Source organism: Zingiber officinale, chromosome 9A, assembly GCF_018446385.1.
Source record: "Zingiber officinale cultivar Zhangliang chromosome 9A, Zo_v1.1, whole genome shotgun sequence".
Taxonomy (NCBI): Eukaryota; Viridiplantae; Streptophyta; class Magnoliopsida; order Zingiberales; family Zingiberaceae; genus Zingiber; species Zingiber officinale.
The window spans coordinates 67910313-67928289 of NC_056002.1; the positions used below are offsets into that span (position 1 = coordinate 67910313).

At 42.2% G+C, this 17977-nt stretch overlaps 1 protein-coding gene across 2 annotated transcripts in view; it reads right to left on the bottom strand.

Annotated features, from left to right (window-relative positions):
* LOC122018760 (bifunctional levopimaradiene synthase, chloroplastic-like) overlaps nt 1-16290 on the bottom strand; it is a 29183-nt gene extending 12893 nt beyond the window's left edge. For both annotated transcript variants that reach the window (XM_042576174.1, XM_042576173.1), the window contains exons 1-3: nt 15996-16290; nt 15708-15891; nt 15501-15595 (exon numbers count right to left, since the gene is read on the bottom strand). In XM_042576174.1, coding sequence (XP_042432108.1) covers nt 15501-15595; nt 15708-15891; nt 15996-16236 — 520 coding nt within the window. In that variant the 5' untranslated portion in view covers nt 16237-16290. The remainder of the gene's footprint in view (nt 1-15500; nt 15596-15707; nt 15892-15995) is intronic.
* Nucleotides 16291-17977: the final 1687 nt, after the last annotated feature.

The window sequence follows — 17977 nt, forward strand, 5'->3', positions numbered from 1 at the left end:
TCGGGGAGGCTTTGGATCGATCCACGGATCGATCCAGAGCGCCTCTGTGCTATGGGAAAACGCCTGGATCGATCCACGGATCGATCCAGCGCTTATCGCGCAAAGCAACCGCGTCCCAATCGATCCACTGATCGATTTGGACATCTGGATTGATCCACGAATCGATCCAGAGGCTCTCTGTTCGCTAGGAAAGGCCTGGATCGATCCAGCTCCTGGATCGATCCACTGATCGATCCAGCACTTGGTTTTTGCCCAAAACTAAGTCTCAAGCCTCTCAAACCAACATCCGGTCAACCTTGACCTGTTGATACATCATGCTCAGTATCTGGTCACTCCTTTGACCTGCTAGGACTTCCCACCAAGTGTCTGGTCATCCTTGATCCAGATATCTGGATTTTCCCTTGCCTTGCTTCACTCACCAGGACTTTCACCTGGCTTCACTCACCAGGATTTCCTTTTGCCTAGCTTCACTCACTAGGACTTTCACCTGGCTTCACTCACCAGGATTTCCAATCTGCCTAGCTTCACTCACTAGGAATTTCACCTGGCTTCACTCACCAGGACTTTCACCTGCCTAGCTTCACTCACTAGGGCTTTCCAATCTGCCTAGCTTCACTCACTAGGACTTTCACCTGGCTTCACTCACCAGGACTTTCACCTGCCTAGCTTCATTCACTAGGGCTTTCCAATCTGCCTAGCTTCACTCACTAGGACTTTCACCTGGCTTCACTCACCAGGACTTTCACCTGCCTAGCTTCACTCACTAGGGCTTTCCTTCTGCCTGGCTTCACTCACCAGGACTTTCACTTCTGCTGCCTAACATACCAGTTAGGACTTCCTAGTCAGGTATCCGGTCACTCTTGACCTACTTGACTCTCCTTCAATCACACTGATCAATCCCTGATCAGAATCTCCCCACATGAACAACTGCACCTGCATTGTCCATGTGTCTACATGTATTGTCAAACATCGAAACTATGACCAAGACCCAAGCTTGGTCAACTCAGTCAACCTTGACCTAAAGGATATTGCACCAACAGTTAATGGAGAGGGTGTGGGTTGGGTGGACGGTAAATCAAGGGCGGTTGAAAACAAATAAGGCCTCCTTGGCGTGGCAAAAGTGGAGATCGAGAGAGTCCTCTCACGAGGAGACACAAGAAGAGCTGGAGCTGGAGAGCCACTAGGTAGGGAAGTGACCTCCTGTGCTTGAGCAGTTTCTGGCATTGGACTGACAGGAGGGAGGGCGGACAAAGTCTGCTCGGAGGATGGTGTATGCGTCTCTTCTTGGATGTGTTCTTCCCGGGGCGAGAGATAAAGGCAAGGAAGACGCTTCAACAGAGGTGGCATGCCCTTGGGTGTGAGTAAGCGTACACCATTTGCGTCTCCTTTCTGGGATGGCCTCCACCTTCGAAGGGGAACCCTCCAACACTGGGAGAGGATCGGGAGATAGCTCCCCAGAAGTAGTGGATGCACTAAATTCAGGCATCAGGTTGCCAAAAACCCCACTAGAAGGGATAACCAGTTGGGAAGCCCGCTCGGGTACAAAGCCCGCTCCTAAGCAAGGAGCACTTCCTCTTCTACATTAAGCTCGTCAGCAACCAAGGATTTAAAAATGGCATCTACTGCTTAAAATAAGAAATACCTTAGTTAGTGATAACATAATAACCAAGTTACCAAGACTTACCAAAAGAGCAAGACAGCTTTGTCTGAATCAAGCTTAGACCAAACAAGTAAAATAGGCCTTCGCGCAGCCACTTGTGGATTTTAAAGCATTGGCCGCTCAACTTAGTTGAATATGAAATGAAGGTCGGGTTGCGCTTATAATTTCTGAGACCAGGAAGAGGAGGAAGGGAAGACTATCATTCGGTAGATCAAATGGCAAGCTCAGGCATCTCAATAAAGAAGAAGTGAGATTTCCAGACCTTGTTCAAGGAAGGCATCTCCTAAACAAATTGATTTCGAGTGGGATTAAAAAAAGGAAGACCCCTGATTCTGATTTTTTAGGATAAGAGAACAAATAAAGATTGAGAGGAGTTGGAAGAATGTCATATAGGTGAAATAGCATGTACATGTCACACATAGCATGGAATGCATTCGGTGCAAACTGTTGTAAAAGGATATTAAAATACTGACTCACCTCCAACATGAACGGAGGGACGGGGAAATGTAGACCGGCTACTAATTAGTCCTTAAAGAAAGTGGTGTGGTTAGCAGGAGGATGATGGGGGCGAGCGCTCGGGGAAGGAATAATAATACGATAACTTTTGGGATCTCATACCTAGAGAGGATGGAAGTCTATCAAACTTATCAAAATCTGAGTTAGTAAGAATAAGCTAGGGAGTGAAGAACTCTTGAGCCATGAGAAAGCGAAGATAAAACAAAGAAAAACAATTTACTAGATCACTTAAGGCGAAAAAGAGAAGAAGTTTGCAAAGGAAGATCGCCGAAGGAAGAGAGTAGGGAAGACAAAGCGCAGAATGAAAGGTTTTTTACTTCACTTATGGTTTTCTTAAGAAAAAGAGTACAACTTAATTACAACCATTCGATCAAATTAGCAGACACACAGAGGATCATTGATTTATAGGGAGAGAGATGTCATTGAGTCATACGAAGCAACATGTGACAAAAGTCATTTCAAAGGATGAGGAGTGGAGCAACGTGACACTTACTTATAAATGGGCATTTATGATGAAAATGACAACTGAATCATTACGCTGGAGAAGCACCTCTTCAAACATCCTCAATACTCTCCTCAAGATGGCCAACCTCTAATGGCAGTTTTTGGAAAAAAAAATATCACTAAGTGCCCAAGGTGTAAGTGAAAACATGAATCTCTAGATGACCATAGTAAAAGGAGGTGAATGAATGAAAATCGGACTTGGGTCCAATCAATCGGCTACACCTTCTTTGACTAGACTTAAAAAGGAGGCTAGTGATATGGGATGTAACGAGCAGACCCAGGATATGACATGATAGTCAAAGTCAATGGGTCGTGGTGGTTAAAGTCAAGGTGACATGGCGTTCAAAGTCAAGAGAAGAGAATATTCCCCAACTGACTTTATTATTCGCCTAGCACTAAGGCTCGCAGTGCTAACCCAACCGGATTATGAGTTGTTTGGAATAGGGCCAACCGACCCTTAATCCGGTCGGACATAGGGGTTCAATTCTTTACTCTTGAATTGGAAAGCTGGCACGTCCGGTCATTCAATAGCTGATCAAGTTTAGAGGATGTCCGACCCACCTTGTAATTGATTGACTATACATCTATTCAAGGGAAAGGTCTCTGTACAAGCCTCTCTGCACATGCCAGTTCGACCCTATCGCCGGTCATCCTTATAGGTTTCCACACCACGAAATGCTTGTGTATCCGTTCATAGAACCAGACGGATTTATATGGCTCCATATCTGTCCCTTATATGCACAAGTGTAAGATGACTTTATCTATAGAGCCGGTCAGAATCCTAGGTTCACTTTACTTACGAATTATTATACCGATGATCGACTTAAAGTACCAATCGAATATCTCAAAACATAGTTTCATTTCTCTGGATGACCCATTACATGCTTAGCTAGACAAAAAGCCGACCGAGCCTAAGACCCTTAGCTTCATATTGTTGCCCGAATGGATTTCTTACACGTACAGGTTATCAGATGTATTTCTAGAATGCACAAGTTAACATATTGTTTCTCAAAAAGACTTCCGGCATGCTCAGGGAATTATATTATTCTCTAAACGAATGGCTAACACCATGCAACACATGACTAAGCAGTTTAATGTGAGGATAGGAATAAAGACGACCGACCTTATAAGCTGGCCGAGATATACTCAACAGATAACATCAGCAGAGAATCCTAATAACCTGTCAGAATAACAATCATATCTCAGATAATATTCTTCTGGAACCTTCTTCAGGGATTATTATGTTTCTTATCAGCCGACCACATATGATAGCATATTCCTTAATCATCTTGTCAATGGCATAAGCTGTAAACGACAAGGTAGGTACACATGTGAATAAGGAAAGATTCTTCAGATAATTATTGCACAGGTTGTACCCTTTTCGTTACCCGATAACCTCTGATATTTTTCGTCATCTCATGATTACGAAGGTTATGAGAGGTGCTATATAAAAAGGGGGCCATTTCCATTGGCAATGTACGTTCTCTAAACATTTGAAGCTTGTTATCGCGAGCACATTCTCTACTGTTCTTCATTCACCCTTTTGGAATTGTACCAACTTGAGAATCGGAGGACCTTTACCAGGGACTGCCCCTTGGTTTCAGGGCACTAACGTTTGTTTGCTAGTCTTAGTATGTGCAGGATCGAAAGGAAGCCTCTATAACGCCCGAAAATTCTCAGAATTTCTTTAGAAATATTCTATGATTTTTCTGGAATTTTAGGATATTTTTACAGAATTTTTAGAGTAGCAGAAGTAGCAAAAACAAATAGAAAACGAAAACGGCCTAAGCGGGAATTGAACCCGAGACCTATGGTTTACGGATAATTCTAGTAACCAGTTGAACCCAGCAGAGCCATGCTGAAAGGAAAGGGAGACAATTTTATTTAAGTTAGAGTTGGGCTGAAAGTTCCACTTAATATAAATAGAAAAGTTAAGTGGGGTTTGGTTTATTTTTGTTTGGTTCGGCAACTTCTCCTCCTCTCCAACCCTCATCGCCGACGCCCCTTCTCCCTCCTCTTTCTCTCTCGGTGCACCAAGCCTAGGGCCCCAGGGACATCTTCCGGCAGCGGCTCCGACACAAGGACGCTCCCCTCCGTGAGAGGAATGTGTTGGCGCAAGAAGACTATCGAAAGGATCGTCTTCTCCGGAAACCTAGCGACTAGAACCGTAAGGAAACTAGCGTACGAGGTAAGAAACCCCTCACCTGCAGTATAAGTAGCTTCCGTGTGGATTTTATGTTTTAGTTTAGCAGTACATAGACTTTCGACACAAGGGATGTGAATTAGCGCACACCAAGTGTTCGATTAAATTGTTTATCGCAGTAAAATGCAACTTAGGCATTTTAGTAGCTTGGATAAATGCAATAGAAGCATTTTTATAGATTATTTAGCTTTGCTTCAGCTTTTACAGGACTAGATGTCCAATAGGTGGTCTCCCATAGTCGCCTCTAGGTTCAGATAACCTAACTCTAGGTTCAGATAACCCAGAAAGAGCAAGGCAAGCAATAATTAGTTATATTTAGTATTTTACTTTTCAGTGGCACTGTACAGGATTAGATATCCATTGGGCTGGGCTCCCATAGTCTGTCTCTAGGTTTAGATAACCTAGTAAACACTACTAAATTCGGGACTTGCAAACCCGGGTCTAGTTAGGGACGCGCGCATAGCACGTACAGTTGCCGGGCCCAAACAACAGCATGTATATGTATTTTCATCTATTATGTATGTAGTTTTAAATTCTCACAAAACAGTTAGGTGAGATCAGTATAGCTTAAGCATTTGCTAGAATTAGCTCAGTTTATGCTTCAGTTCAGCTTATTTCCTTTATGGTTATGTATGATAACACTATGCTCAGCTTGTGGTTACATATGCTATAGATGATAGTATGCCATGTTTAGCTCTTGATTTCCATGTACTGTTTGATAGCATGCCATGTTTTAGTTTAATCAGTACATATTTCAAATGACATGTTTTAAAAGCATAAATGCATCGTATGTATGTTTTTGTGAGGTAGATGGTTTCTTACTAAGCGAAAGCTTATAGATACTTTCTTTCCCTTATACTGCAGATAAAGGTAAAGGGAAGATGGACTAGAGGAAGCTGGTGGTCAATGCAGAGATGGTGTGTGTGGCAGGGACCTGGAATGAAGATCCTTAGGGAGTTTAGCAAATTAAGAACTTAGTTTCTTTTCTTAAGACACTTTTATGCATTTCTAGTGGTTTAAATGCTATGAATTAATGAACTTGCACTATGGCATGTTAGAATGTTAGTTAGTAGATATTAGAATGTTTTCCATGCATTGTATAATTGTTGTGTGAGATTTTGGCACGAACTAGTGCTGAAATCAGAGTTTCAGTGCGAAATCAGAAACTCCGATCGATCCATGGATCGATCGGGGGTCCTCGATCGATCCATGGATCGATTGGGGGCTGATTCCGCGAACAGAAGGCTTCTGGATCGATCAGCCGATTGATCCAGACACATTCTGTCGCGAAAAGAAGGCCTCTGGATCGATCGGTCGATCGATCCAAGCTATTCCTCGTGAACAGAAAGGTTTTTGATCGATCATTGGATCGATTGACTTATGTTGGATTGATCAGCCGATCGATCCAAATATAGTCCCGTGCATAGAAGCACGCTGGATCGATCACTGGATCGATCGGTGAGCCTGGATCGATCAACCGATAGGTCCAGATTATCACCCGAGCACAGTAGCAATCTGGATCGATCCATGGATCGATCCAACAGAGAGCAATTGACCCAGTTCAGTCTGGATCGATTGGGAAGTTCAGTTTCGACCAAGAAACTTAGCAGATCAGCTTCTAGTCCATAGGGAATGTAGGATACACCTTGTATCCTTTAGATTATACCCTTCAGCACATGTAGAACCAAGAATAGTTATCAGTTAGCAACTAAAATTTAAATTAGATCAGTTTTCTGCACAGTTAGCACAGCATAATGTGACGCTCAACCTCACAGCCTAGTTAGTAGGAGGCGGAGCGTGACAGAGTGGTATCAGAGCAGTTCCCATACTTCCTAAACACACATCAGGATTGAACCTGCAGCTTCCAAGTAAGAACATCTCTCACTTTCTTTATGCTTCTTGTTTCTATGTTTAGATATAACCACAGCATGCTTGTTTATGATGGTAGTTAACATGATAACAATAGTTACTTCAGTATATTTGTATTAGTTATGTATGTCCTTTGTTCCTTTAGAAATGGCACGAGGACGCCCAGCTAGAAGGGCACCAGATACTGAGCCCCAGCACGAGGCAGGCAGTTCAGTGCCTCCCCCAGACCTTACAGCACTAGTGGCTCAGTTACAGCCGCAGCTAGCCGAACAGTAATAGGAAATAGCCTGCTTAAAGGCTAGTCAGCAGAACATTCCCACAGTCACCCCGGAACCAAACTTAGCAACGCCAGTAGTCTTAGAGGTTCCCCCAGTCCCGCCTACAGCACCAGTGGCTCCAGCAGCAGGAACACAGAGGGAAGCCTATCTGATCCAGTGGCAGAGAGTCAAGCTAGAGAATTTCTCAGGCACCAATGAACCATGGGATGCTCAAGCCTGGTTGAAAACACTGGAAAGTACGATGGAGCTTCTGGACTGGCCAGAGTATGAAAAGGTGAAGTGCGCCTCCTTCTGCTTGACAGGAGATGCACGCATGTGGTGGGAGAGAATTAGAGCGAAGTGCCCAGTAAACAAGATGACCTGGGCTGACTTCGAGAAGGAATTCTTTGAGGAGTTCTTTCACATGCGGGTCACCAACCGCCACTACGACGAGTTCACTGAGTTTCGTCAGGGCAACCTTTCAGTGGAGGAAGCCGTGAAGAAATTCAATAGATTGGCTCGTCTATGCCCTGAGCTAGTCAGCACAGAGAAAGAACGAGTCCGGTTGATGCTCAAGATGCTGAGGCCGGAAATAGCGATGAACGTGGCTGGTGGCGTTCATAGGCCACAAACCACCGAAGAGCTAGTGAGCAGTGCTCAAATCACTGAGCATTACCAGAATAGCATCAAGCAGCAGAAGCAAGTCCTCTCAGAAGCTAAGGGCCAAGGAGGCTCAGGCACTCAGAAACAGCAGGGCCACAGCTCCCATGGCTCTAACTGGAAAGGGAACTCCAGCAACAAGCGCAAACCAGGGAGTTGTCCAAAAGGAGTGCCAACCAGCAAGCAGCCCAGTTATCCAAAGTGTGCTACTTGTCGAAAATTCCATCCTGGAGTTTGTCGTAAGGGCACACGAGGATGCTTTGAATGCGGACAGGAAGGGCATATGGCCAAGCAGTGTCCAAACAAGATCAGTCTTCCTCAGCCACAGCCGATTCAGTATGGAGGCCAGCCAGCTCAGTTACATCATATGCAGGCCGCTTTAGATGGTCCACATATCAGCCAGGGCAGATTAGAAGCCCCTCCAGCTACGACCAATGCGAGGATCTACTCACTCATCAGAGAGGACGCAGCGAATGCCTCGACAGTTGTTACAGGTTAGATTAGTATTTTACAGCAAAGTACAACTGTCTTATTCGATACTGGGGCAATTCATTCATACATATCCAGGGCATTTGTTGAGAAGTTAGCAGTACCTCCAGAGGTACTCAGTAGCCAGTTCCTTACGACGTTACCCTCAGGAGAAATCATGGCGTCTACGCACTGGCTCAGAGCAGTGCTGGTCACTATAGCAAACAGAGAGCTCTTTTGCGATCTGATAGTGATTAATATGACCGACTACGATGTTATCTTCGGGATGGACTTCTTGATCAAATACGGTGCCTCCATCAAGTGCCATAAACAGAAAGTCATATTCCAACCTGAAGCGGAAGCACAGTTCGAATTCTTCGGAGAACCCAGGAGAAAGGCCTTGTTTCTCTCAGTTATGAAGGCACAGAGGTTGATGGATTCAGGATGTACGGGGTTCTTAGCACACGTAGTCAATACCAGTCAGGATAAGGACCAACAGCTAGCAGAGGTCCGAGTCGTATGTGACTACCCAGCAGTCTTCCCTGAAGAGTTACCAGGCCTAGCACCAGACAGGGAGATCGAATTTGAGATAGAGCTCATCCCCGGTACAAATCCTATCTCCAAAGCACCTTACCGCATGGCTCCAGCAGAACTAAAAGAACTTCATGAGCAACTACAGGAGCTGCTTGACAAAGGCTTCATACACCCTAGTCACTCACCATGGGGAGCACCTGTATTGTTTGTGAAGAAGAAGGACGGGAGCATGCGCCTGTGTATAGATTACCGGGCACTGAACCAAGTCACAATCAAGAACAGGTATCCTCTTCCCAGAATTGATGACCTGTTCGACCAGCTAAAGGGAGCAGCAGTGTTCTCTAAGATAGACCTCAGATCAGGTTATCATCAAGTGAAAGTCAAGGAAGGCGATATACCCAAGACAGCATTTAGGACAAGATACGGACATTACGAGTTCGTAGTCATGCCCTTTGGCGTGACAAATGCTTCAGCTACTTTCATGGACCTCATGAACAGGGTATTCAGAGAATACTTAGATAAATTTGTTATCGTATTCATCGATGACATTCTTATCTATTTAGGAACTCAGGAAGAACACGCAGAGCACCTGAAAATAGTATTGCAGACCCTTCAGCATAACCAGCTGTATGCCAAGTTCACGAAATGTGAATTTTGGTTAGATCAGGTGTCCTTCCTGGGTCACATCATCTCAAAGGATGGTATCATGGTAGACCCTAGTAAGATAGAAGTTGTGAGCAACTGGAAAAGACCCAAGAACGCTAGTGAGATCAGAAGCTTTCTGGGATTAGCAGGTTATTACAGGAAGTTTGTAGAGGATTTCTCCAGGATAGCCTCCCCACTGACAGCTCTTACCAGAAAGAACATAAAATTTTAATGGACAGAGGCCTGTGAGAACAGTTTCAGCGAGCTGAAAAGAAGATTGACCAGTGCACCTATACTGACTCTACCAGAAAACGCAGATAGCTTCGATATATATAGTGATGCCTCGAAGTTGGGACTAGGAGCAGTGCTGATGCAAGATGGCAAGGTAATCGCCTACGCCTCCAGACAACTCAAGGATTATGAAAGGAATTACCTCACTCATGACTTTGAGCTTGCGGCAGTGGTGTTCACTCTCAAGATTTGGAGACATTACTTGTATGGAGCTCAGTGCAGAGTGTATATAGATCATCAGAGTCTGAAGTACTTCTTCACTCAGAAGGATCTGAATATGCGACAGCGCAGATGGCTAGAGCTGGTCAAGGACTACGATATAGACATCCTCTACCACCCAGGAAAGGCAAATAGGGTAGCAGATGCACTTGGCAGAAAGTCCAGTGCTGCCCTATTATCTTTAGCAGCCATGTCACCACCCCTACAGAAAGAGATCTCAAATTTCGGTCTCGAGCTCATAGTCGGACAGCTCTCTACTATGACATTAGAGTCTACCTTGCTCGGTGACATCCAGACAGCTCAGGAGCAGGATCCTGAAATTCAGAGAATCAAGCAAGGTTTAGCAGAATCAGAAGGTGGAGAGTTTAGAATATCAGATAGCGGGGTAATATATTTTGGTGACAGATTATGCGTTCCAGATCAGGAGGAACTACAGAGGAAAATCCTAGACGAGGCTCACAAGACTCCTTATGCGATGCATCCTGGCTCCACCAAAATGTATCAGGACTTGAAGAAACGTTTTTGGTGGCCTGGGATGAAGAGAGACATCGCTCGATATGTCAGCACCTGTCTAACCTGTCAGAGGGTTAAGGCAGAACATCAGAGACCAGGGGGAGTTTTGCAGCCCATACAGATACCAGAATGGAAGTGGGAAGACATTTCTATGGATTTCATCGTGGGATTATCTAGAACCACGAATGGTTTTGATACCATCTGGGTAATAATCGACAGATTGACTAAATCAGCCCACTTCTTAGCTATCAGGATATCCTACTCCATGGAACAGTTAGCTCAATTGTATCTCAAGGAGATCGTTAGTTTACATGAAGTCCCACGAACCATCATCTCAGACAGAGACAGTAGATTCACATCACACTTCTGGGAGTGTGTACAGTCAGCTTTGGGCACGAAGTTAAAGTTCAGCACAGCTTTCCACCCTCAGACAGATGGACAGACAGAGCGAGTAAATCAGGTACTCGAAGATATGCTCCGAGCATGTGCCTTAGATTTCAAAGGAAGTTGGTGCAAATATCTGAGTCTAGCAGAATTTGCATACAACAACAGCTATCAGGCCACCATCGGTATGGCACCTTATGAGGCTCTCTATGGGCGGAGGTGTAGATCTCCAATCTGCTGGTATGAGAGTGGTGAACAGAAAGAGCTAGAACTTTAGACAGATCTAGTAGCAGATACCACAGCAGCTATACAGCGGATCCGCCAGAGGATAGAGACAGCTCAGAGCCGCCAGAAAAGCTATGCTGATATACGACGCAGACCTTTAGAGTTTTCGGTTGGGGATTCAGTGTTCCTTAGAGTAGCTCCCATGAAGGGAGTAATGCGTTTTGGGAAGAAGGGCAAGCTAAGTCCCAGATATGTGGGACCATACATTATCAGTAGAAGAGTGGGCAAGGTAGCATATGAGCTACAGCTGCCCCAGGAAATGTCAGCTGTCCATAATGTATTTCATGTCTCTATGCTGAAGAAGCATATCCCAGATGTCACCCAGGTGATTAAGCCCCAGTCGGTACAGATCCGCGAAGACCTCAGCTATGACAGTCGACCTATTCAGATAATAGACCGAGCAGTTAAGAAATTACGGAACAAGGAAGTACCATTAGTCAAGGTTATTTGGCACAGTCACACAACAGAAGAGGCAACTTGGTGGACAGAAGCCAGCATGAGACAGAAGTACCCAGAATTATTCTAAGTTCGAGGATGAACTTTTTATAAGTTATGGGGGATTGTAACGCTCGAAAATTCTCAGAATTTCTTTAGAAATATTCTATGATTTTTCTGGAATTTTAGGATATTTTTATAGAATTTTTAGAGTAGCGGAAGTAGCAAAAAACAATAGAAAACGAAAACGGCCTAAGCGGGAATTGAACCCGAGACTATGGTTTACGGATAATTCTAGTAACCAGTTGAACCCAGCAGGGCCGTGCTGAAAGGAAAGGGAGACAATTTTATTTAATTTAGAGTTGGGCCGAAAGTTCCACTTAATATAAATAGAAAAGTTAAGTGTGGTTTGGTTTATTTTTGTTTGGTTCGGCAACTTCTCCTCCTCTCCAACCCTCATCGCCGACGCCCCTTCTCCCTCCTCTTTCTCTCTCGGTGCACCAAGCCTAGGGCCCCAGGGACATCTTCCGGCAGCGGCTCCGACACAAGGACGCTCCCCTCCGCGAGAGGAACGTGTTGGCGCAAGAAGACTATCGAAAGGATCGTCTTCTCCGGAAACCTAGCGACTAGAACCGTAAGGAAACTAGCGTACGAGGTAAGAAACCCCTCACCTGCAGTATAAGTAGCTTCCGTGTGGATTTTATGTTTTAGTTTAGCAGTACATAGACTTTCGACACAAGAGATGTGAATTAGCGCACACCAAGTGTTCGATTAAATTGTTTATCGCAGTAAAATGCAACTTAGGCATTTTAGTAGCTTGGATAAATGCAATAGAATCATTTTTACAGATTATTTAGCTTTGCTTCAGCTTTTACAGGACTAGATGTCCAATGGGTGGGCTCCCATAGTCGCCTCTAGGTTCAGATAACCTAGCTCTAGGTTCAGATAACCTAGAAAGAGCAAGACAAGCAATAATTAGTTATATTCAGTATTTTACTTTTCAGTGGCACTGTACAGGATTAGATATCCATTGGGCTGGGCTCCCATAGTCGGTCCCTAAGTTTAGATAACCTAGTAAACCCTACTAAATTCGGGACTTGCAAACCCGGGTCTAGTTAGGGACGCGCGCATAGCACGTACAGTTGCCGGGCCCAAACAGCAGCATGTATATGTATTTTCATCTATTATGTATGTAGTTTTAAACTCTCACAAAACAATTAGGTGAGATCAGTATAGCTTAAGCATTTGCTAGAATTAGCTCAGTTTATGCTTCAGTTCAGCTTATTTCCTTTATGGTTATGTATGATAACACTATGCTCAGCTTGTGGTTACATATGCTATAGATGATAGTATGCCATGTTTAGCTCTTGATTTCCATGTACTGTTTGATAGCATGCCATGTTTTAGTTTAATCAGTACATATTTCAAATGGCATGTTTTAAAAGCATAAATGCATCGTATGCATGTTTTTGTGAGGTAGATGGTTTCTTACTAAGCGAAAGCTTATAGATACTTTCTTTCCCTTATACTGCAGATAAAGGTAAAGGGAAGATGGACTAGAGGAAGCTGGTGGTCAATGCAGAGATGGTGTGTGTGGCAGGGACCTGGAATGAAGATCCTTAGGGAGTTTAGCAAATTAAGAACTTAGTTTCTTTTCTTAAGACACTTTTATGCATTTCTTGTGGTTTAAATGCTATAAATTAATGAACTTGCACTATGGCATGTTAGAATGTTAGTTAGTAGATATTAGAATGTTTTCCATGCATTGTATAATTGTTGTGTGAGATTTTGGCATGAACTAGTGCTAAAATCAGAGTTTCAGTGCGAAATCAGAAACTCCGATCGATCCATGGATCGATCGGGGGTCCTCGATCGATCCATGGATCGATTGGGGGCTGATTCCGCGAACAGAAGGCTTCTGGATCGATCAGCCGATTGATCTAGACACATTCTGTCGCGAAAAGAAGGCCTCTGGATCGATCGGTCAATCGATCCAAGCTATTCCTCGTGAACAGAAAGGTTTTTGATCGATCATTGGATCGATTGACTTATGTTGGATTGATCAGCCGATCGATCCAAATATAGTCCCGTGCACAGAAGCACGCTGGATCGATCACTGGATCGATCGGTGAGCCTGGATCGATCAGCCGATCGGTCCAGATTATCACCCGAGCACAGTAGCAGTCTGGATCGATTCATGGATCGATCCAACAGAGAGCAATCGACCCAGTTCAGTCTGGATCGATTGGGAAGTTCAGTTTCGACCAAGAAACTTAGCAGATCAGCTTCTAGCCCATAGGGAATGTAGGATACACCTTGTATCCTTTAGATTATACCTTTTAGCACATGTAGAACCAAGAATAGTTATCAGTTAGCAACTAAAATTTAAATTAGATCAGTTTTCCGCACAGTTAGCACAGCATAATGTGACGCTCAGCCTCACAGCCTAGTTAGTAGGAGGCGGGGCGTGACAGCCTCTCTGTGGAGTAAAAAGTCATCTCCCAATCAATAAATAAGTCACCATTGCCAGTAAGTCATTTTTTCAGTTTTCAGACAGGATCATATATTATTCAAGGAATTAAGCTTATTCTTTCAAAATGTTTTTGCAGCAAAAATCATCAATGCTTTCTGTTTTGGATAAATAATGTTTCACTTCAGATTTAGTAGAGCTAGTATAACGCAACGTATTTTGGTCATTGTTCAAAGAATGTGCTTGGCTAAGAATAAAGAGGTTGCTTGTTAGAGGTTGTTTGGAGTATGTGCATGGTAATTATTCCGGTCAAATATTGTAGATGGCCAAATTATCAGTCAATTAATTAGCTGACGCACGATTCTCCTTAGAGGCCTTCAATGGAGAGGAAGAAAGAAGCTGAGAGACACTCGAAGAGAAAGTTAGACTGGCTAGGGGACGGAACCTGGGGCTACTATGACGCTCAAGTTAGGATTTTCTTGAGGTGATATGCGAGAAGGAAAAGATGAAGAAGGAGAGAACCTAGTCTAGGATTTCGAAAAATGGGAATTCCTTTCTCATTACCTTTGCAAGTGTCTTTATAATTGCCAGGAAAACACCTCCACGCTGCATATTCCGTTGCTATTGTCCTCGTATGAGCCAATGAAGGAACCAGATCTGACAGTTGTTAGCTGCCATTCCTTTCATGAAGCCTCATGTGTTTGTAGGAGAACATTTAAAAGATCAATTCTAATAACGTAATAACTATCTTTCCATTCAACCGATGCCACATGTCTTGGAATATTCACGGAGGAATGATCCTAATGATAAGGGGGTTGCACTGCCCTTTATGTGCTATAAGCAAATCACGTGCAAATGTGTGATGTAGACTAGATATGAGGATGAGGGAACGAGGAGATTAAGTTATTTCAAAGTGATTTTGAAAGTAGATGAAATTGGGACCCGAGATTGAGCCAGGGCACTGTAGGTGACTAAGGCCGTGCCAACTAGATGATGCCGGAATTTGAAATTGAGACATAATCATAGAGGATGTCAATAGCTAAGGCTGGTCAGGATGTCATGATTTGAGATTGAGATAAAGTTATAGGGATGTGGGTAGCTGAGGCTGAGCCAGAATATCAAGATTTGAGACTGAGGATATGACAATTGAGACTGAGCCAGCATATCAAGATTTGAGACTGAGATATTAAATTGGATATTTAATAAAACTTGAGTTTTTTGGGATAAGCACATAGGGCTAGATGAATTAGATCCGAGTTCTCCCTAGGGAGAATTTGACTTTCAATGTGTTCCATCTCACTTTGATTTTGACCGATATTCAGTTTGACTCTTTATCCACAGCAGAAAACCGCCACATCAGTGACATACCAACTTAATGATGCCAGCGGTACAAACCAATGCTAAAATGGATTAGTATGTACTGTACAATGAAATTAATATAGTAAGATATTCATTTACTATTTCTATCATTTTCCAAAAAGACTCTTGTTGATCTCTCCCCGTAGGAAATAGCCTCATATTAAGAAGGCACACGCATCGTGATCAAGACTTAAGGAAACAAAAAAAAATAAAATTGAAGCATAGAACCTGCAGTGACATAGTAGCCAAAGAGCCTGAGCAAGCGAAATCCCATCAATGTAGCATCGGCGTCGTCATGGAACCCGAGTTGCTCGTGCCATCGCCTGAAATTAAACATCAGCGATTGACAAGCCATTTTTTGCCCTCATCAATGATCCTTGCTTAATTAGAAGAAACTAACAGGCCAGCCGAGATAGAAAGTAAACATGCACATACAAGTAGCTCAAGTGTATGATTTTGTGGATTTGTTCTTGGAAATATCTTTGGATTCCGAGCCGCTCGATTACATCCACCATTGTCAGAGCATCCCGCGGGGAGCTGCTGAGGTCTTCTAGTCCATCTCCTAAACTTGCAAGGTGTCCGGTAATGGCAGAGATGAGTTTCTTCATCTTTCCTTCATCTGCATGCCTCTCGTTGTTCCCCGGATAAATTTTAAACAAAAACAGTACTAATGAAATTAACAAAACTATATATGTCCATTCTGAGATATGTATGAAACCTTACCAATACCAGCAGCACTCATGGAGGCAGGCACAGAAGACGAGACGATGGCAGAAGGAGGAGGAGTTCTAACGGTAAGATTAGTGGAAGCTGAAGGCGAAACAATCATGCGCGGGAAGCTGAAGGATAGGTGATCTTGATGGCTGAAGAAGAGCTGCAGTTTGGTTGACGAGGAGCTCGGCTTCAGGAAACTAGGATTGGACGACAGCACGGCGAGAGAGACGGAGGAGAAGAGGGTGGACATCGTGTCGATCAATTCTCGATGCTTGCTAATCCTCTCAACTCCTCCTGTTTGTTTGTAGATGTGCATCAAACCATCTTTGACCGTCATTTTAGCAAGGTCCAATGCCGTATTCATTCCGATGCTGTGGGAGACTTCTCGCAAGGGCCGATGCCGTATTCATTGCGATGTTAAATTATTATTATTTGTAGTAGCAGTATTAGTATTTACTTATCGTAAGCGCACGCCTCAGTTGCTTAGGGCAGTCAATCAATTATATACACTAAATTGTAAAAGTTTAATAGCTCAACCTGCAATAAATTGAGGTAACTTTTGTAAAGTTTTAATATGGGCATAAGTATTCATTCTAGTGCTACAAAATTTAAACACTTCCACTTGTACATTTTTCATATAAAAGATTTTAATATTTCTTTATAACACTAAAAGCTAAAATTCTTGAATTATTTTTGTTGTTATACATTTAAATCATCAAAATGAATTATACAATTTTGAGTGAAAGTTAATATCAAATGACTAATAAGTATTTTATTAAACTTTATAGTTAACTATTAGTATTAGTTAATTTGAGTGAAAAAATAATTTTTTATGTGAAAACTACATACATGTAATATGTTTGGTAATTGATAGAATATATACTAACACTCTTTTTAAGAATTTTAAAAAATTTATACCATTTAAATAATTATATAACCTCCTTTTAAAAGCTTTCCCTTATATATTTATATAAAGTCTAAAGAATTCTAAAGACTAAAGAGTTCCAACTTCCATTTGTATAAGTATATTATATATATTTCTAATTCATATAATTTTCGCAGTGTATCTTCTATAACTATTAACTAGATAAAAATTTTCTGTCACAAAATCAAATAGAATAACATCTAACGTTATACTAACAAATAACAATAATCAAATGTAACAATAATCTTCATCTTCCAAATAATCATTAACCATCATAACTAAATTCATTCAAAAATATTTTAAAAATACATCAACACACGTTACACATCAAACATTTTCTCTTTGTCTAACACAAATTCAAAATTTCTAAAGGATTACAAATTGAACTCTTCATTCTTCAGGCTTTAACTCTTCAACTTCAAAATCTAAAATATGCAAATGTGTTGAAATGTAAATGTTAACATAAGAATGAAAGATTTAAACAAGAATTGCAAAGAATGTCAATTTTTAAATATAAAATAAAAAAATGAGAATATATTTTAAAATTTTCATAAAACATGCTTTTCACTTGATTCACTTCTTATTTCTATATAATGATCTTGGCAGAGAGAATCTTCTATAAATTATGGAGGAAAGTACAATGGTTCAATTCTACAATAAAAAATATATGTTAATACTTTATTTCATATAAATCAAACATCACAAAAACTAAAATAGTCAAACATAATACTTGCTTCAAATTTTTGTAACTCTAACAAATTCTCCTCAACTGTCATTGGAGACCCAGTAGCCCGAAACCAACCTTGAGCACAAATCAACGCTTCTACGATTCTAGGATTTAAAGAACTCCTAAAAAATCTAATACCTTACCTCCAGTGCTAAACGTTGATTCCGAGGCTACCATAGAAATTGGTATTGCAAACCATCTTATAAAGTATAGGAAATTTTACCTTGTTACTCCTCCACCAAGATAAGATATCAAACCCTTTTGTATATGGATGGTCTGTCTTAACCAAATACCTTTGCAATTATGAAGTTGATTCAGTTACAACATTGACTTTCGATT